The 22,768-nt window shown below is 35.0% G+C and overlaps 1 protein-coding gene across 1 annotated transcript; it reads right to left on the bottom strand.

Moving 5' to 3' along the window:
• Positions 1–262: 262 nt before the first annotated feature.
• Positions 263–22,571, bottom strand: ptpn9a (protein tyrosine phosphatase non-receptor type 9a). Its single transcript, XM_039669796.2, has 13 exons — positions 22,015–22,571; positions 16,255–16,398; positions 14,671–14,760; positions 12,752–12,876; positions 12,253–12,358; positions 11,980–12,090; positions 11,121–11,437; positions 8,221–8,308; positions 7,731–7,800; positions 7,563–7,641; positions 5,121–5,271; positions 2,110–2,317; positions 263–1,495 (listed from the first exon to the last, which is right to left on the bottom strand). Exons 1-13 carry the CDS (start codon positions 22,045–22,047, stop codon positions 1,305–1,307), a joined length of 1,713 nt encoding a protein of 570 aa, XP_039525730.2. The 5' UTR covers positions 22,048–22,571; the 3' UTR covers positions 263–1,304.
• Between the last annotated feature and the right edge of the window lie 197 nt (positions 22,572–22,768).

The following is a 22,768-nucleotide window of genomic DNA, read 5'->3' as shown; positions in this document are numbered from 1 at the left end:
CTCGCAATTGCGACTTTATAACTCGCAATTCTGACTTTATATCTCGCAATTCTGACTTTCCATCTCGCAATTCTGAGAAATAATGTCAAATTGCGAGAAGTAAACTCACAATTGTGAGAAAAAAAAGTAAAAAGATAAAAAGTAAAAGTAAAAAGATAAAAAGTCGCAATTACCTTTTATATTTTTCATTCTGGCGGAAACAAGCTTCCACAAATAAATCTGCATTCAAATCCAGCGAATACATAAAAAATGACTGCATCTCACAAAAATTTGAGTAGAACTAAATGAATAGTTGAATAATTCAATGATTAGTTTATTTTAAAAAAAGGAATTCTGTTATTACAGTATTTATTCACTGTCAAGTCATTTCAAACCAGTGTGACTTTCTTTCTTCAACCATCATGGTCACAAAAGCATCAGCAAATTTACACTGCTCTTTCCCATTTAACAACTCAATTAATGGAGAGCTCCCAAAAAAGCAATAAAAGAGCCAAATTATTCCATTTGACTACTTTCATTGTGCATTTTTGTAAATTTAAGAGCGATCCACCATCATTCTCTCTCATTAAAGAGATATTCACCCTACAATGAAAATCAAGACATAATTTACCCACCCTGGTGTTTTTGTAATGCCGTATGCTTTTCATTCCTTTTTGGACCACAAAAGGAGAATTGCCATTATATGAATGAGAAAATTCTCCTTTTGTGGTCCAAAAAAGAAAGAAGTGCATATGACACTAGAATAACACCAGGGTGAGTAAATGATCATGACCTTAATTCTCATTTTGGGGTGAAGAGGGTGAAGTTGTACTTTTGTGCCCCATGAAAAAAATCATTTAAAATTGATTTGAAACGACATGAGGGAGAGTAAATAAAGGCATAATTAAAATTTTTGGGCGAAATAACCGTTCAAGACAGTGTGTTGGTCTGAGAAAGAAGGGCATATGACACCAGAAATTACCAGAAATTGTACACTCCACTGTTTGTTTCCATATTTGAGCACGGTCGACTTGAAGCTTCTGCACAAAATGCAGCACAACGTTACATTAGACTACACTACAGCTGGATCACTGAACATTTAGACACCCCCTTCAAAACAGTCATTTATGGTTACAATTTATGCTTCCATTTTGTTAATAGAGACAGAGTAATCAAAACCCCAGTGAGTTATTCCGTCTTTGAGTCGCTGATCAACCAAAAACGAGCCCTGCCTTATGATTGGACGAGAGCAGGCGCTGTCTCTTACTGATTGGCTAAGATTAGGCCTTTTCAGTCTCTGATTGGCTACGAGTGGGCCCTGCTGCTCACTGATTGGCTGAAAGCAGGCCCTGTCTCTGGGCGTTCTCTAGGATCGCGGTGTGGCAGAAATAGTACTGCTCGGGTGTTTGGATGCTGAAGGCACGCTGAGATCTCATTCGTCGGACCGTCTGGCAAATGTTAAGGGTCCCGACATCCTGCAGCTGGGACAGACAGATGTCCAGCGCACAAAATGTACCTGTGGGGAGAAGAGGTCAGTCTAAAAATCTATATATTACTCAAAAATGAAAATTCTTTCCTTATTTACTAAACCGGGATGACTGACTTTCTTCTGTGGAACATACCAAACAGATTCTCATTGACTTCCATTGGATTTTTTGGGGGAATGGGAAACTAAATTGTTTGGTTTCAAACATTCTTCAAAATATCTTATTTTATGTTCTACAGAAGAAAGTCCGTCATTCAGGTTTATTAATAAATGGCAGAATTTTCATTTTTGGGTGGAGGGTGGTTGCCATCTCAAATCGCATACTTTTTTTGAGTATGTACTTATTTTGAGTAAGTAATTACTTCACGACCACTAAAAGAAAACAATTCTATCTAGTAAGAATGTAATCTATGTTTGCCATGTTGTCATTATCATGTGATCTACCAGCGTCAGTTGATTCACGATGGCCTCATGGGATAGTAAAGTGTCCATCGTAATGCACACTTCAGAATCTCGCCGGAACGTCCTACATACTTCTATTGCCTGCTATAAAGTAGGGAAGTATGTGATTTGAGATGCGGCCCACCCCTTTCAGCGCCTCATTAATATGTAGATATGTTTTTGTAATGCGTTTAATCACTGACCGGTCCTGCCGATGCCAGCGCTGCAGTGGACCACCATCGGCGGGCCGAGCGGATGACCTCTCCACTGTGAGCCGAACGCCTGGACCGCCCACTGCTGCTGGTACTTCACGGCACCCAGGAAACCAATCAGAGACAGCGCGGAAGACGGGACCCCGTAATCAGGCCAGCTGAGGAACTGAAAATGAGTCACCTGTCTCTGTTCAAACGTCTGGGGAAAAACAACAATAAAATACGTTTAGAAACTGTTCCACTTTACTTTTTTTACTTTAGACTATTTATTTAACTACCGTTCAAGAGTTTAGGATCAGTAAGAGTTATCTTTTTTGAAGAAATCGATACTTTACTCGGCAAAAAATTATTAAATTGATCAAAAAAGTCAGTAAAGACATTTATAATGTTACAAAAGCTTTCTGTTTTAGTTTTGTACTTCATCAAATAATCTTGAATATGTTTTTATTAGTTTCCACAAAAATATGAAGCAGCACAACTGTTTCCAACATTGATAATAATCAGAAATGTTTATTGAGCAGCAAATCATCATGTTAGAGTGATTAATGATAATGAAAATTCAGCTTTGATCAGTGAAATACAATACATTAAAATATAAACCAGTTATTTTGAATTGTAATATTTCCCAATATTGTGGTTTTAAATCCATTTAAAGCATATATATATATATATATATATATATATATATATATATATATATATATATATATATAAAATTAAGAATTATACATATAATAATTAAGAATTTTAAATAAAAATAATACAGATAAATTCAATAATAATGTATTATACAAATAATATATATATATATATATATATATATATATATATATATATATATATATAATTTGTATACATTATAATTGAATTTATCTGTATTATTTTTATTTAAAACTCTTAATTATTTTAATAATTATATAGCCATTTGTTATTATGCATTGTTATAATGGTGCATATAAATATTTACAATATAAAACAGTGTGGAAAACATGACTTGAAATTAAATAACTAGATTTTTTTAACATATTTTAATTCTTAATTTTAATTGCAACAATAGGAATTTGTTATTTTACACCACTTCAGGGCAAATACATAAAGACATATCCCAACAACACCAACAAAATTATGACAAATTTCTAAATAAGAAAAACTGAGTAACTATAATTTGTCTCTAAGTGCGCTGCAGTGGGTAGAATCATATCTCAGTGACCGTGTCCAATGCGTAAGAGTCAATAGTAAGCTATCTACAACTAAGGCTAGTGACATGGGTGTCCCACAAGGCTCTGTTCTTGGGCCATTGCTGTTTGCGCTCTATATAAATGATCTTCCTTCAGTGTGTGGTGAGGTGGACATGGTAATGTACGCGGACGATATTGTAGTTTACATGCATGGAAGTGATGCAACCATTGTTGCTAAAAGGTTAACTGACGTTATGGGAAAAATCTTAGGTTGGCTTACTTCTGCCTCGCTCACACTGAATGTAAATAAAACAGTAGCAATGTATTTTACTAAAACTAACCGACTGAGGTCCTCTTCGCCATGCATCTATGCAAATCAGAGTCAAATAAAAGTAGTGAAAGAATTTAAATATTTAGGTCTTGTTTTGGATTCAACTTTTACTTTTAAAAAACACATAAAGAAAATTGGTCGCACGCTACAATACAGTCTGTCTGGTTTTAGACATATTAGAAATGCATTGACTCATGATGCTGCAAAAATTTACCTGGAGGCAATGATAATTCCTCATATTAATTACTGTATTTCTTGTTGGTCACAGGCTAGTGAAACGGCAGTAAAACCTTTAAAATCTTTATATAATCAAGCTGTAAAAGTTTTAGATAAAAAAACATTGAGATATCATCACTGTCTGGTTCTTAGAAAATACAGTATGTTAAACTTTAACAATTTAATTGTGTACGCCAATGTGCGATTAGTTTTTAAAATTTTGAATAATATTGCGCCTCCTCCCCTAAAAACATTTGTACAGTTTTGCTCTGAAAAAATGACTAGGAGTACCAGGTCCACAAGTTGCAATGACTGCAGGCTGCCTAAATGTAGCTCGGCCTTTGCACAGACAGCCTTCTCATTCAAGGGCATTAAAGAATGGAACAAACTCCCAAAGGCTCTAAAACTCACTTTTAACCTGAAGGATTTCTCTAGAAATATAAGGAAAGTGCTATTGAGCAACCAGTTGTGCCAGCATGGATAATTATGTATGTAAATATGACTTTTAGTGAGGTTTTATTGAGGTTTTATTGATGGTTGAAATAGAGAATGATGAATGAATGAATTGATAGATAGTTGTATTTGAGTGACTAATTATAACATTTTATATTGTATATTTTGTATTGTAATTCACCTGCTCGGGGACTGCAGATGGAAACTAGCTTAAGCTAAATCTGGTGCAAAGCATCTTTAATTAATGTTTTTTTGCACATTGTCCCTGTTGAAATAAATAAATAAATGAAATGAAATGAAATGAAATATAATAGGGCTGTGAAGCGATTAATCGCATCCAAAATAAAAGTTTGTGTTTACATAATAAATGTGTGTGTAGTGTGTATAATTATTTTGTATATATAAATACACAGACATGCATGTATATATTTAAGAAATATTTGCATGTATATACTTTATATATTTATACAAAATTAATATTATACATTAATATAATATTTGATATATTAATAACAAATATTTCTTAAATATATACATGTATGTGTGTGTATTTATATATACAAAATAATTATACACACTACACACACATATATTATGTAAACACAAAATTTTATTTTGGATGCGATTTATCGCGATTAATCGTTTCACAGCCCAAGTATTACCCAGCCCTACTAAAGACTACATTATGAAAGGTGATTTGTGAAACTGGAGTCACTATATAAATCATATATGAAATCATTTTTACTGTCTGGATGTTCATTGATCAACTAACAATGAACAAGCAAACATTAAAATACAATATAAAACTGGTGTATGTGTGTTACCTCTGTGTTGTGCAGCTCAAGTGTGGTTTGGTTGTAATGCGCATGGTTGTCCACTCTGTGATTGACCACAGCGATGTGCCCGTACACCTCCTGACCGCCCTCCTCCTGGGGCCAGTACTGTCCACACTTCCTCCGGCCGCCCTCATCCGTCCTGCAAACACACATTCACACACACACACACACACACACACACACACACACACACACACACACACACACACACACACACACACACACACACACACACACACATCTCTAAGCAGCATTTATTTTTAATCCACTGTGACAAAGTCCATATGGCACAGGTATAATCTGATCTCAGGACAGATCAGTTCTACACAATCCCTTTTGAAAGCATAAAAAAAAAACAAAAGTAACAAGAGTCGACTGAAATCTGATTGGTCTACATATTTCAACAAGTCAGGGTTCATTTTATCAGCCCACCAGGCAACAAAGTTGTATTTATGTTCCTAGACTGCTACAATGAAGGACAAATTGGTCATTGGAGTTCGTGGCACTGAATCTCTGAAGATGAATGTTTTGAAACATTTAGTAGCAAGAAGATGTAAACTCTTGAGATCAACATTTTGCTCTACAGTTCAATCTGATTTATGTGATAACATCGCATAAGACACTGGCCACTTTCTATATGTTGGTCAGAAAACCTCTTCCTGTCTGAGTGGGTGCGATTTGGCCTAGACTTTCTGGTGTTAATAAACCAGAATACACATCATTTCCTGTGTATTGCTAAACTAGACTCTCTGACTGTATCTGAAAACGCATACTTTCTTACTACATAGTAGGCGAAAAACAGCAGGGATGCACAATATATCAGCCACAATATCTGTACCAGCCGATATATATATATTCATTTTTAATGTTATCGTTATCGGCCTGATAAGATTGGCCAGTGTATTAAAGCTGATAATGGATTAGTTCCTTTAACAGACACACTTGCGGCTTTGAATCGCTTGAAATATGATTGGAATCACAAGGAAAATACATTTAACCCTCTGATGGTCTTCCTTTATGAGTCACGTCCTGGGCCTTCCCGGTCAGAAGTGACCAGAGGCCTAAAAATGAAACTTCTTCCATCCCAGTAAAACCAATGCTATTTATTTTTGTTCTATAATATTTATTCTTTTTAATTTAGTATTTTGAGACAATTTGATTGAATTTATTAATATTTATTCAATATTTATGGTCTATTTTTTCAATGGAAATATATATATATATATATATATATATATATATATATATATATATTAATGCAGTATTTTTGTTTAATATAGTCTAGGCCTTCACAAAAAATTTTTTTTTGAAGAAAATTAGCACCATCTGGTTACAGTATAGAGAAAAGCGTAGAATCATGGTGTAACTACTAGATGGCATGTACAGCTCTCTATGGAGAGGCATGTGAATTCCCCAGATGTTTATGAACACATTTTTTTTTTTGGTGGATTTGAATATATGATTGAAACAATCTCAAAAACTATTTCTTATTAAAAAAAATTAAAAAATAAATAAAAAATTGTGAATTTTTGTGTTTTTGTCAATTTCCCATTCATTTCCTATGGGGGTCATTTTTGACCAAAGACCAAAATTGTGACTAATTTTTTTTACGACCACTTAGCATTCTCGGATCATGACCTCAATTTTTTTTGTGTTCACATACCTAATGCCAGAAATGTCACCAAGTTTCGTAACATTCAGATGAAGCTGTGATTTTTAAAAATTCAAAACATGCTTTTTGTAATCAAAATTTATTGGTGTGTATGTGTATAAAAGTGTTTGTATGTGTGTGTGTGTTGGTGGGTGTGTCTGTTTTGCACTCTAAATGTTGTAGAGTGTCACCCCTCTCCTGCGGTGTACTTTTTCTTTTTTGAATTGTGGCCGATTTGTAGATTGTAGATAGTCACTCATTTCTGACCGAAGATCCCCAAATGTGACTATTTTTTTACGACCACTTAGCATGCTCGGATCATGACCTCACTTTTTTTTTGTATTCACATACGAAATGCCAAAAAAGTCACCAAGTTTCATAACCTTCCGATGAAGCTGTGATTTTTAATAATTCAAAACAAAAAATTATTAGGTCAGAAGTGACCGAGGACCATCAGAGGGTTAAGTGCAACATGCAAGTCTGTCATATAGGTTTAATAAAATTATAATTTGTATGCTTGGGACATGGTGAGACTATTGTTTTTGTAATAAGGCTCTCAAAAAATATATAAAATTTGTTTTTAGATTTACCGGCCAATATATCGGTTATCGGCTTTTAAAATATAACACATAAAACAGTAGTCAAAAAGTCCTTTTTTACAGAGTTCATACTTTTCATTCACTAAAAAATAACGTTCTGTATAGTACGTACTTATTGAAAATAAGTAACTAATCAAGAGAGTACATGATTCGGACACAGCCTCCTCTGTGACGTATTACCTTGTTGTCATGACAATGACAAGCACACTTTGCTCCCAAACCATTCTCCAGAAATCTCCATAGGTTTTCTCCAGTGGGCCTGTTACGAAACAACAGATGCATTAGTTCCAGCTTAGGTTAAAAATCATTACACTAAATCTAATTTATAAATTGCGTGATTATTTTTACCCTGAGTCCCAATATATGCATTTTTCTGTTTGTATCCATCCATGAAGCTGGCATTTATGTAATCTGATCTCTGTGGAAAGAAAACAAAAGATCAATGTCCAATCAGAATATGCACCACCATTCAATTAATACTTTTAATCAGTTTAAGTTTCTATTCGTCAAAGAATATTGAAAAAAAAAATATTAAGCAGCCTAGCTGTGTTCAACATTGATGATAATAATTAGAAATGTTTCTTGAGCATCAAATCATCATATTACAATGATTTCTGAATAATCATGTGACACTGAAGACTTGGAGTGATGATGCTGAAAATTCAGCTTTGATCACAGGAATTACGTTTTAATATATTTAATATATTCAAATAGAAAATAATTTAAATTGTAACAATATTTCACAAATAAAGCTAAATGTAGCCTTGAGGAGCAGAAAAGAATTTCTCTAAAACTAAAAAAAAAAAAAAAAAAAAAACACGTTTGAACAAAGACAAACCTCGTTTCTCCTTGCTTTGAGTCGCACGCGAGTCTGATCGAGACACAGTACGTCACCATAGCGGTTCCGCTCCTGGTTGTGAGGAGCCCTGCAAAAGATCAACGACAATGTGAAATCCAATTATTGCGCACAAATTATCAGTGCATGTTATTCTGAGAAACTTTCTTCTCATATAGTGTTGATTTTGTCTTTGACTGCACAATCCCAGTGAATAAAATCAAGTCCCACCCGGGGTTACTATCATTATCTTAAAATATTACAAACATTTTGGTTAATTGAAATAAAGCAGAAATAAAATTAAATATAAACGTTAGATGAACAATTTTAAGATTAGAAATGTTGTCTTGGCAAATGTCCTGTTTCTTAAAGGGATACTTCACTTTGAAATTAATTTTTGGTATGTTTTAGTTTACCTCAAGTGCATCCAAGATGTAGGTGTCTTTGTTTCCACAGTAGTGTTGTCACGGTACCAAAATTTCAGTATTCGGTACCGATACCAGTTAAAATTCACGGTTCTCGGTACCAATTTCGGTACCAAAGCTTAGTTTAAATTTACATATATTTAAGTGTTTATCACGGTTACAAGTATGGAAACTGTACATTTGTATTATAAACACTTTAGAAAAAGATTAGATAAAATGACCTAAAATAAACAATATTATACACTAACACATTTTTAAAGTTGTTTGTAAAGTTTTAATCCATTATTTATTTAATGCACAATGAATTAAGTGAACAAACATTAACAATCAGGTGTTTGTAATAAATAACATTTTCAAACATTAATTAATGTTGTAAAAATATATTGTTCACTCAATGTGTTGATAACTAAGTAATGTTTATGAATGGTATCTTTGTAGCATTAGCCTACCATAAAACATGTTTTATTTGACTTGACTGTCCTTTTATTTAATCTAAAACTGCATTCATATTTAATTTTAAAAAGGCTTTTTAAACCTGCTGAGTTATAAAGGCAAGAATACGCCTAGAACTGGCACTGACATTAAATGACAATACTAATACCATAGTACTCTGGTGTCGGGTAGATACTACTGTGTTCATGTACTCGTAAAACTACCCCGAAAGCACTTTAGAGGCCGTTCACATATCGCGCGTGTTTTTTAATTATATTTTTGCGCGTGCTTATTCTTTCCAAAGCGCTTGCTCTCACGCGGCGTCTGTCGTTGCTATGCAACGCCAACGAGTTTTTATTATGAGCGCGCTTGCCTCGCGCCTATATTTTAAATTGCGAATTTGCATGTAATCGGCCTCTTATGGCAACGTGACATTAGCCTAATCCAAAATATTTCCATATGTGGCTCTTTCCTCCTTTCGTTTCAACAAGTGGATTCAGAGAGAGAGAGCCATATCAGCGTTATGAAGAGGACGCAACTGTGCACGTTTCAGACATCGCGTCTAGAACAGAACTGGACGAACCTGGTATTCGGTACCTAGAAAAGCTGGTACCGTAACATTTTTTTTTTTTAGTACCGACTTGGTACCGAAGTACCGAGTTTTTTGACAACACTATTCCACAGTATTTTCAATTTTGATATTTTTAGGTCAAACCGTTCTTGTCTGTCAGTCATATAATGGAGGTCTATGGTCACCACCTCAAAGAGCGTGCACAGAGAAGTCCAAATTAAACATGATTTAATGACTCGTAAATGTAAGTACACATTGATGGTCTAAGACACGAAACGAGCGGTTTGTGTGAGAAAACGAACAGTATTTATATCGTTTTTACTTCTTGTAACCACAGCCACGTCCAAGTGATCTGAGGGCGTGGGCGCTTCTGTCTGCGCAAGCGCGCCAGCGAGCACCATTTCCTGTATATCTAAATATGTGTAGATCTTCACAGTGAAAGGTAAAACTTCCGAAATCTCTGTGTAAACAATGAGTGACGTACACGCACGAGAGATCACTTCCTGGGCTTTCCGGCGCATGCGCAGACAGAAGCGCCCGCTCCCTGAGAGTATAATGGACGTGGCTGTGGTTACAAGAGGTAAAAACAATATAAACACTGTTCGTTTTCTCACACAAACCGCTTGTTTCGTGTCTTAGACCATCAATGTGTACTTACATTTACGAGTCATTAAATCATGTTTAATTTGGACTTCTCTGTGCATGCTCTTTGACGTGGTGACCATAGACCTCCATTATATGACTGACAGTCAAGAACGGTTTGACCTAAAAATATCAAAATTGAAAATAGTGCGGAAACAAAGACACCTACATCTTGGATCCCCTTGAGGTAAGATAAAACATACCAAAAATTAATTTCAAAGTGAACTATCCCTTTAAACTTAAATAGTAATACTTAAAACGAACAAAAACTAATAAAGTTACTAATAAAGTTAGTCTTATTTTGCTTATTTTGTAAGATGTAGATCCCAGAACAACATTCCTGTCCAAAAACATTGGCCGCACCTGAAATCACATCACATAATTCCCTACTATATAGTAGGTGAAAAACAGTAAGCAATTCAGTTTCCAAAGAGACGGCAAAAAGTACCGTCATCACAAGTAAAAGTAAGATGATGAACTCTTAACTGTCCCAAGAGGCCACGGTAGACGATTTGTGAAGTGACACTGGTTGGTCACATGATAATGACAACATGGCAAATGTAGCTTGTCCAGATTACAGTCAAACTATATAGAACGTTCTTTTTTTAGCAGTAATGAAGTAATTAATCATTCAAAATAAGTACCTATTCATGGGACTATGTGATTTCTGACCATAACTTATCCCTAAAATCAGAGGGAAATGATAGGTGAATAACACTGATGTAGAAGCACATAACCCTTGCTGTTAGCTTAAACTTGACATTAATTCTAAACCAATCCCTCAAATCTGATTGGTTGATTGTAAACCCCACACGTCCACCATCCACACTCACAGCGCACAGGTGAAGGTTCCAGTCGGCTGCTCTCTGCGAAGCTCCTCGTACTCCAGGTAGATCCCGCTGCGCTGGGCCCGGTTCAGGTTCGCCATGAGCTCAGCCAGACTCATGGCCTCAGGTCCAGGAGTGTGAATGGACGTGTTCTCCAGCGGGATCCCCACCAGCTCGTCGACAGGATCCACACGCCCGTTCTGCTCGGACAGCAGCTGCATGTTCCAGCTGTGCACGTCCAGAGGCAAACAGCCGCCCAGGTGCTCAGGCAAACAGTCTCTGGGCAGATGCTGTCGCAGGTCGCCCATCTTCACCATCTGAACCTGAGAACAGGTGAAGATTGTTTCATGTTTAGAAAAACTGAAACATACAAATAATTGCTCAAGGAACCCACAGAGTGGCACTACTGCGAGAAAAGTGGGGTAAACTCATTCATTCGGTTAACCAGGTCTAACCATTATGACCAAGATTCCGCTGGTTTTGATTTAACCCAGCTATTGCCATACAAAACTTACATGTTGAATAGCAAGACAAAACTAAACATTATATTGCAATCCTTAATATTATTTAAAATTATATGCATGTATTATTTATAGTGTCTAACAATTAATCGCGATTCCAGAACAGAATTGTGAGAAATAAATTCAGAATTGAGAGTTTTTTCTCGCAATTGCAAGTTTATATCCTGCATATTTGACCTATTTTCTCAGAATTGTTTGATATAAACTTGCAAAAAGTCTACATAGTCACAATTACCTTTATGTTTTTATTCATTGGTGGAAACAAGCTTCCATAAGGGTCACAGAGATATAAAGCAAAACAAGATAAACTGTTAGTAAATATGTGTGTGTGTGTGTGTACTAACCCGTTCTCTGAGCTTCTCCTTCAGTAAGAGACTCAGTAAGTTATACGGGACCCTGAACCACACAGGAGCGCCGACGATGAGCACTTTCTTTAGCCGTGCTGGGAACGCACCCTGAAAACAATAGCGGAACAATCATTTTTTCTGATTTATTCTGACATCTAAACCCCCCCAAAACCCACACACTCCAATGACTGTGCTCATAGTTTTGAACATAAATGAATGGCAGGCATCAGAAACAGGAAATCCACAGACAGACAAAACACAGAAACTCACCTTGAGCAAATTGAGGATCTTTTTGCTCAGGTCCAGTTCAAAGTTAGTGTAGTTTGATCCAGCCATGTCATATATGAAAACCAGCCCGTTTCTCTGAGTCTCAAAACTACAGGAAAGAAAGAGAGAGTTAGAACTTAAAATATGTGGTTTCATTCAATGTCATCTCAAAGATGAATAAAGTGAATATCCAACTACCTACACTAGCATTCAAATGTTTGTGAAAAAAGGAAACTCTTGTGTTCAACAAGGATGATTTTATTTGAACAGAAACAGTAAAATTGTGAAATATTATTACAATTTAAAATAACCGTTTTCTATTTTTAATATAGATTTACAATGTAATTTATTTATGTGATGCAAAGCTGACTATGATACTTCAGAAATCATTTAATAAGCTGATTTATAGCTCAAGAAACATTTATTAGTATTATCAGTGTTGAAAAGAGTTGTGTTGCTTCACATTTTGGGACATCCTTCAGTTCTCTAATAGTCTCTCTACCTCTCCACAGCTCGGTCCAGTAGGTAGAACAGCGCCTGAAGAACCACATGGTTTCCTGTTTTACTGGGATGGTGCAGTTTAGCCGTATAGAGGGCGATGGATGCCCCAGTTGGGTCCCGGACACCCTGTGATAACAGAATACAATGAAAAACATCTTAAAATTTCATCCTGTTTTCCTGTTTATATTATGTTCAGAGTCAACTCATCTTGAACGTACAATGTTCTCTGTACAGCATACTAAATGTTGAAACAGGATGCAATGATAAATGTTATAAAAACACAATTGTTGTCACAAAAGCTCACTTCATTGCATGTTTAATTTATACATTTAGTATTCAGAAATAAATACTATAGATTAAAAATGTTAATCCAAATTTGTGCAAATTCTGAATTAAAAAAAATGGATAATTTTTTTTAAACTATATATATATATATATATTAGGGCTATTATTATATATATTAGGGCTGGGAAACTCGCAATTAATTGCATCCAAAACATTATTTGCATTATGTGTTTACATAATATATGCGTGTGTGCTGTGTATAATTATTTTTTGTATTTATAAATACACACACATGCATGTATATATTAAAAAAATATTTGCATGTACATACTTTATATATATATATATATATTATATATAAATATTTGATATATAAATAACAAATTTTTCTTAAATATATACATGCATGTGTGTGTATTTATATATACAAATTAATTATACACACATATATTATGTAAACACAAACTCTTATTTTGGATGCGATTAATTGCAATTAATCGTTGCCCAGCCCTAATATAATATAATTTAAAAATAAAATAATATATGAATAATAAAATGAAAGAATGAATAAACAAATACCTGTATGCTCTTTCAAATAAACATTGTCGTTTTAAAAGTTTAGTCGAACTTGTTTAACTTGTTCGAATAAAATATAATAATAATAAAATAATAATAAATATAGAAATTAAAACAAATACATATGTAAATAAATACAAACAAAGCAGTATGCTCTGTCAAAAATATATGGTATTTTTAAATGTTTTATTTAATTGTGCAAATTCCGAATAAAAAAAAGAACATAAAATAATAGGTAAAATATATAGAAAATGTCAAATGAAATAAATAAAAATAAAACAAATCAAACATATGGTAGTGTGCTCTTTCAAATAGAATCAACTTAGTGCAAATCCTAAATTAAAAAAATATCATAATCATAAAATAAATGATCCTTAAATGTAAAAAATGTAATAACAATAACAGTCCTGCCAGTTTGCTTTTTAGTTTAACGGAGGAGTAGTTTTAAATGTGTACACATGGGGGCAGGATAGCGTGCGTCTCACTGAGCTGTGAACAATGACTCGCGCAGACCTTTCTGATCATTATACTCATCTCCTCCATTCAATAAGACACTAAATCTGGTTTATTCGCTTTCAGCCAACCCATTTCCGAATCTGCCAGGACACAGCTTTACCATTTATTAAATATTTACGTCAATAAAATATTTTCAATGATCCGATGACTCATGAGAAATGCGGTGCTTCTGTGCGTCTCTCTGGGTTATAAATACAAATGTCAGGATGTGAGGAGAGGAGCCATGAGAATGAGGAGGATCAATAAAGGTATCGGATGAACCAAAGGGATCCGCAGCGTCCAATCAGGTGTCGGGACTCATCTGACCAATAGCAGAGCAGCACCAGGCTAAAATAGTTAATGAATACATTTCCACTGATTCTATGCTGACCTGGTTATAATAACCGGGCTTAAAGCTGAAGTGAAACCGCATCAGTGACTTGTCAGCTGTAATCACTGGAGTGGAAATGAAACTTGGCACAGTATTTTTTTCATTTGTGAACCAGTAACCTCATTTCCGAGATTACAGAGAGCATAAACAGCCCTGATGTGATGTGAACTCACCAGCACGGTGAACTTCCCGCTCAACAGCTCAGAGCGCAGCGGCTCCTCGTGCGGCTGCAGTTTGACGATGCCCTCCCTCAGCCGTGTCTCCTGTCAGAGAAACAAAGAGAGATATTTAACATACACGTTTATTTTGTGATTAAAAGATTTATTAATTACTTGTCTAATTAATATTACTTTACTTTTTTTAGGGCTGTGCAAAGATTATTTACATGATATATGTGTGTGTGTGCTGTGTATAATTATTTTGTATATATAAATAAACACACATGCATGTATACATTTAAGAAAATGTGTTATTCGTTTATAAAATATTACAGTATTTACGTGCAAATAATTCTTAAATATATACATCCATGTGTGTGTATTTATATATACAAAATAATTACACACAGCACACACACATATATTATGCAAACATAAACTTTTTATTTTGGATGCGATTAATCGCAATTAATCTTTGCACAGCCCTAATTTTTTTTATTTGTCAGTGTTTTTATCTCCAATTCATCTGCACTATGATTATTTTATTTTATTTTTATTTTTGGGTTCCCACAATTTCCAAAACAAATTTTCATAAATTTTACAGTCATTTGAAATAAACTGTTTATTAATAAATAGTTTCATTTTATACTGTATATAGTTCATAGTCATAAAACTCTAGGCTGGAGGGTCCTTTATATGCAAGCTGCAAGCAATCACATTATCAACGCATAGCGCAAGCTGATTGGCCTCTGCTGATCCTGCCAATAAGCCAATGAGATAGCTGCTCAGCATTTAAATGATCTGTTTTGATGTTCGCTGTAAAAGTTCCTCTAAAATCATCTACCTCCCCCAGCTCTACCTGCCTAGATCTATGTATTTCTATTTATGCATCAGCAGTATATCTTACATGCCCACATCAGCAAGTCTGAATTTAAAAGGATAGTTCACTTCGAAATTGATTTTTGGTATTTTTTATCTTACCTCAAGGGCATCCGAGATGTAGGTGTCTTTGTTTCCGCAGTAGTTTCAATTTTGATATTTTTAGGTCAAACCGTTTGTGTCTGTCAGTCATATAATTGAGGTCTATGGTCACCACCTCAAAGAGCATGCACAGAGAAGTCCAAATTAAACATGATTTAATGACTCGTAAATGTAAGTACACATTGATGGCCTAAGACACGAAACGAGCGGTTTGTGTGAGAAAACGAACAGTATTATATAGTTTTTACCTCTTGTAAACACAGCCACGTCCAAGTGATCTGAGGGTGCTGTGGCTGTGGTTACAAGAGGTAAAAACTATATAATACTGTTCGTTTTTTCACACAAATCGCTCGTTTCGTGTCTAGGCCATCAATGTGTACATACATTTGCGAGTCATTAAATCATGTTTAATTTGGACTTCTCTGTGTATCCTCTTTGAGGGTGGTGACCATAGACCTCCATTATATGACTGACAGACAACAGTATCCGCAGAGAAGCAGATCGAGTCCACCAATACCAAATACATAACATTGCCATCTTCACTAAAATGCTAAAACTATTCCGAGAGTTGTCATAATTTTAAAATATATTATTGTGAGCAGATTAACATTTACTCACCCTGTAGCTGTGGAAAAGCTCGATTGCTCGGAGGACATCAAACTTGCGGGCCATTAGAAACTTCACAGCTACGTCCCAGGACAACGGTGAGACACCATGTTGGGATGTCCATTTGTTGATCTCTTCCAAAAACTGCTTAGTGGCCTGAGAAAGAAAGAGAATCTCATTTTAGACCTTATCAAATTCAAGTCTACTATGATACATTTTGGTCAGTTGTTATTTCCCACAATGCTCTACATGTGCACGTCAGGGAGTTTTGAGTTGGATTACGGCTAAGATTTACAGACAAAACACTATGTTCTCAGTCAGTTCCTGAAAACTATAAACACTCACATACAAACAAGACCAAAAGCAGAGAGTGAAGCAGGAGTTGTGGAAAAAAACAGAAGGATGTTTGGAAGTGGAAAGCACAGATGATCCAGATGGGAGGACCAAGAGGCTTTGCACCAGGCATCATCTGATATCAAACGCAGTGATTAAATCAACTGCATCAAGACTCTCTGTAGAAGAAAATGACCTTACAGAAACTTCATATTCTCAATGCATTCTGGGAGAATATATCTACGCTTGACTACTGTATTTCACAGGAGATACATCACATGGGCTCTAGTGTCTTCACTCCAATCAATAACTGAATTCAATCGAGTGAATAATTAAACTTTAGGCTAATACAAACGAGCAGCTCAAATGAACAGGATATTTTCCCAACATAATGGACTGACTGGAGTGCCTTCAGCTATAGATGTCTGAAACTATTATTCAAAAATCTGTGCAAATACCGCTCATTTAACCTGAAAGCCACATATAATACAGAAAAATAAGCTCTGTGTCTCTCCAGAGGATCCAGTCCACCCACTTCCCGCACCCCCAGTCCCGCACAACACTGTATCCTTAAAAGGACAGATAAGCAGCAAATCCAGGCAGACAGCCCTGAATCTTGCAGAATTCACCTGGAGACGAACTGTGCATTTTCACAGGCCGCAGTTCAATCCAGAAAGTTTTAGCTCATGGTCCATGAATGAACTCTGAACATCAAAGCATCACAAATGGCTGCAAAATTTACTGATGCTTGATAGGGGTGTGTAAACTTTTGAACATGATTGGTGAATATTTTTTAGCATAAATTTTGGCAAATGGAATAAATGAAAATATAAAAAAATAAAACAAATATTATATATATATATATATTATATCTAGTAAATCCCTGAAAACAGCAATACTACTACTAATCTAACTAATAAACTAATCACACAAACTAAACTAATATAATACATAATACATTTTTTACAAAACATTTCGTATACATGATATTATAAAACATATTTTGTATATATTATACAAACAGAAATAATATAAAATATATATTTATATAATATAATATACATATAATATAATATACATATATATATATATATATATATATATATATATATATATATATTTAAAAATAGAAATAATATAACTGAAAAAACAGCAATACTACAACAAATCAGAAATAATAATTTAAAAAATACAAATATTTTATCTAGTATTGCCCTGTACATACATATATATATATATATATATATATATATAAATAAATTAAAAAATTGATATATAATGCATTGTATATATATATATATATATATATATATATATATTTACAACACATTTTGTACATATAAAACACATTTTGTATGTTTTATATAATTAATTATATATATATATATATATATATATATATAGTAAATCCCTGAAAAAACAGCAATACTACTTCAACTAATATATATATATATATATATATAATTATTCATTATATATATTTTTTATTTATATTTTATTTATTTTTAAACATTTTAAAAATCAAATGCTTTTTATTCAAATACTGAAAATGTAGTCTTCTCAGGGTACAAAGTATAAAAAAAACTTTTTAATTTCAAATGTTTTTAAACAATCTTACAAAAGGATGTGTCTCATACATCCCATAAATACTATAAAATATATTTTATACAATGATAATTATCCTCATTACTATTATTATTACATACTTTTTAAAGGCAGTTTTACAATGTTTTGAATATACGTTTAAGATAGCAAGTGAAACTTTTTTTTTTTTTTTACAGATTCTGTAATTGTTAGTTTCAGGCCTAACACATGTCAGCATCATCACTCCTCTGTATTTTGGCATTAAAGAGCTCTGAGCAGGAAGACAAACACGCCATGAACTGAACCCAGGTCTTTCTCTCTTCTTCTCCCAGAGTTTCTCCCGTGGAAATGCTTTTAGCAGCTCACGTCCCCCAGGGGCCCCGCAGCCAGTCCGACGTCTAATTACTCTCGCACATTTGTCCAGCAGCCCCGATAAGCCCCTGCGCTGTCTCGAAGACGAGACCCCAGAGTGTCATTCACTCACTCAGCCGTGATTCCTTAGCATACGCACAGGCAGAGACGAGCGATAAGACACTGACTGCTGACCAGTGGACGGACGGATGAATGAATGGACGGATGAACGGACGACTGGGGGATTATTTAAATAAGATTCCCCAGCAGGACGGAGGAGACAGAGGGGCCTTGTTAAAGAAATCAACCCACACACACTTTCCCCATTTATTAAAACAGGTTACTGAGGCTTTAGATGAGACATTTTAGTACAAACAAATCTATTCAAAGGTTTGCAAAACATTTGTGCGCATTTCACGACTTAAAACAACACACATTGCTGCTGAAAGTGACCTATAAATAACAAGCAGACTTGTTGCTTGTAGATATAATGATCATTTCCTCTTTTAGTCTGTGTGTATTATAAACTGCTCTCCCACCAAACTGCTTCACTCACACACACACACACACACACACACACACACACACTACTCAGTATTTTTTTAAATATATTTTAGCAAAAACTGAAGGCAATTGAATGCAAATAAAGAGCTAAATTAAAAAAAAACACATGAAAACTGCAAATAAAGACTAATAAAATAAAATAAATAAGTAAATAAATAAAAATCTAGCTAAATAAAAAAGTAAATACATGAAAATGGCTAATAAAGACTAATAAAATAAAATAAAAAATAATCTAGCTTTCAAAATGTGAGGAATTGAGCATTAGCTTACAGGTTTTTTTTTTTTAAATCTGACGTTAATCAATTTCTGTAATTTTATTTAACAGTAAAGTATTTTTAAAGTTAGAAAAAAATCACAGGATTCCTCAAATCCCTTGCTAATAATACTTAGTAAGTATTTGTGGCTGTTTTCTCATTCAAATTGTGTCACTTCCTGGAAGGATGACATCATTAAAGGGATAGTTCACTTTGAAATTAATTTTTTATATGTTTTAGCTTACCTCAAGTGCCTCCAAGATGTAGGTGTCATTGTTTCCACAGTATTTTCAATTTTGATATTTTTAGGTCAAACCATTCTTGTCATTCAGTCATATAATTGAGGTCTATGGTCACCACCTCAAAGAGCATGCACAGAGAAGTCCAAATTAAACACGATTTAATGACTCATAAATGAAAGTACACATTGATGGCCTAGACACGAAACGAGTGGCTTGTGTGAGAAAACAAACAGTATTTATATCGTTTTTACCTCTTGTAACCACAGCCACATCCAAGTGATCTGAGGGTGCGAGTAACAAGAGGTAAAAACAATATAAGCTGTTCGTTTTCTCACACAAACCGCTCGTTTTGTGTCTTAGGCCATCAATGTGTACTTACATTTACGAGTCATTAAATCATGTTTAATTTGGACTTCTCTGTGCATGCTCTTTGAGGTGGTGACCATAGACCTCCATTATATGACTGATAGACATGAACAGTTTGACCTAAAAATATCAAAATTGAAACTACTGTGGAAACAAAGACCTACATCTTGGATGCCCTTGAGGTAAGCCAAGACATACCAAAAATTAATTTCAAAGTGAACTATTCTTTTAAGGAACTGGCTTTTGTTAGTGAAAGGGATATAAGTGTTAGAGGACAAGTGTTTAAATGATATTCCTAAAAGATGTTTAGTTCCCCAAAAATTGGCACACACCGGATGAACTAGAATTACAACTTAAGTCTGTTAAGTAAAGTTTAGTTAAGCCCCGTTACTAAGATATGTGCTTTATTTCCAAATAGTCTGTAGATAGTCATAAAAAAACTGCTTTATGATATTTTTATGTTGCATCCTTTTTGAAGCTTGAAAGCTCCGTCCCTCATATAATGCAACTGAATGAAAATAAGTGTACAAAACATTAAAGGTATTTTTTTTTGTTCAAAATTAACAGAATTTACATAATGAGTTAATACATTATCAATCTTTCCTCCAAAACATGATTTTGTCTTACCCTGATTCACTATGGTAAGTCTATTATATGTGTTTATATTTTAGACGGTGGAGAGACTCCTGGCTAAAAGAGAACAGGACAGAGCTCGTAATAAAACAAGAATCAACACTGCCTTGACTTTTCGGAGATGTCATGAATCGTGATGGTGTTTTGATTACTCAACAGGATATGTTATTGAACTGATAAATATGTAGCTCTCTATCAGAGTTCAGTGTAAAGCATTATCGATTGTGAATGGTCATTTCATTATAGTTGTATATAACGCTGAATTTATTTTTAAGGAAGTACCGTGTCTATTAATGATTAAAGCTACAGTAACATCTTCAGCTAGACAGATTGAGATCCTTTCCATCTAAACTTTATATCTCTTCAGGTAAGTAGTGAATCAGTAGGATAAACACAAGCGTCTGTAGTCACGAAACCAAAACATTGTTCTTCCGCAGAATGCATGCAGTCACATAGTGTACCTTTAAATAAAATTATTATTGGAATGACATGGGCGTGGGTAAATTAAGAAAATTAGCATTCGTGGAAGATATGAAACTAAACGACAACGATTATGAAAGCTTCTTTTTGACCGGCGATCGATTTTTGAGTTAAATCTGTGTAACCTTAAATGTTTTTCTGAAGTTTTGAGACTTCTTTTCATTAGGATGAAGATGGGGGGCATGAGGGGTGTAACAACACCCTCATGTCACGATTCGATACATTTCACGATATTGAACTCAGGATACGATATTATTGCGATACTCCAAGACATGAGGTAAAAGGTTAACAAAAAACTTTACTGTTGATTCAAATACTAAATTTGAGATTACATTGTGGGTTTAAATGAACAGGCTTGGACTTCAAGGACAATGGTGACACCAGAATAACAATATTCAGTGCGAGATGCCCATAAAAACCGAGCGTTTTTCAGGTAGGCTCAAAACTTGGGTAACAAATAGCCTATTACTTATTAATTTTGATGTTTTTGAATGCAAAAACCAAGCAAACGTCATAAGTTGACCTCAGACAACAATATAATAACATTTAAAAATCCAGTTCATGACTCCTTCAAAATTGTACTCAGAATTAATCCCATTTCAGTTTACAGTAACTAACACTTTCTGGTAACTTTATCACAGTGGTCTGAACTATGACTACCATGGTAAACCATTAAGGGTGTTTTAGTCGAGGGTAATTTAAATGCCATGCACCCCAAATATGATCATACTGGTGCGTGGACACCCCTCATAGTAAATTCGTGTTTTGAAAATATTTTGTTTCTTGAATGTTTCACTGCTAATCTTTTTCACGGACCCCCCTAAACACTCCCCCGCGGCCCCGGAGGGTCCCCGGACCCCAGTTTGAAACCCCCCCGGACAGTATCTCCGGGTTGCTTAGCAACAGAACCGCTGGAACAGAGAGAGAATCGGCGTTAACTGGATCGTGATGGTATTTCATCATACCTGCTCCTCCTCGGCGCTCAGACGGCTGGCCATCCTCCCCTCTCCTCTTTACTCCGCTGGAGGCTCTTATTAAAGCTCGGACAGCTGTTTAAATCGGACAGTGGAGATCAGACTGGGCTTTTTTAGGCCCGTTAGCACTGCTCAAGCTAACAACCACAGCAGCAGCGCGAGACTCGCGCCGTTTACAGCTCGAGAGACAGCGCGCGCGGCCCACCACTTCAGCACGGCACGCGACACAACCAATTCATGATCAGGTCCGGGTTCGGGAGGATCCACATATATAGGCTATATATATATTTACACACATACACTAAAGGTGTTGCAGCGGAGCTTCGGTCCACCCGCCTGTGTGACGAAGGGAGAAATTCATCACGGTACTCCGTCGAAACTCGTCGAAGGCCGGTTAGTTTGTTTGGAGAAACTAATTTATATTAATCGATCAGCTCCGCTGCATCCGGCCACTTTAAGACGCTAAAATGCTAGGAGGCGAATGAAGATAATCAGACGCTCCTGAAAAGCAGCAGCAGTGAAAGATGAAAGATGACACTCCCCCTGCTGGCCACAATGAAGAACTGCAAGCTGTACGACGCTCCTCCTCTCCATTCATAAAAATCTTGGAATGTCCGATACATTGTAGCGAATCGGTTCGTTTGAACAGTTCCTTTCAGTGCACTCACGACTCTAAGTGCCCTGATTCAAAAATTGATTCATTCTTATATTCCCCATACGGTATTCCCAGGGGTTCCTCCTGTCC

This window comes from Pimephales promelas, chromosome 25 (assembly GCF_988280905.1).
Source record: "Pimephales promelas chromosome 25, fPimPro1.hap1.1, whole genome shotgun sequence".
Lineage (NCBI taxonomy): Eukaryota > Metazoa > Chordata > Actinopteri > Cypriniformes > Leuciscidae > Pimephales > Pimephales promelas.
This window is presented reverse-complemented; position numbering and strand designations above follow the sequence as displayed.

What these genes read in the sequence shown, in the direction of transcription:
- ptpn9a (XM_039669796.2), bottom strand. Translation starts at nt 22,047, where the DNA reads ATGGCCAGCCGTCTGAGCGCCGAGGAGGAGCAG. An exon ending in GCGGGAAGTTCACCGTGCTG is followed by an intron (nt 12,877 to 14,670) that starts GTGAGTTCACAT and finishes CTGTTATCACAG; the next exon opens with GGTGTCCGGGACCCAACTGG. An exon ending in GGAACCTTCACCTGTGCGCT is followed by an intron (nt 8,309 to 11,120) that starts GTGAGTGTGGAT and finishes GATCTTTTGCAG; the next exon opens with GGCTCCTCACAACCAGGAGC.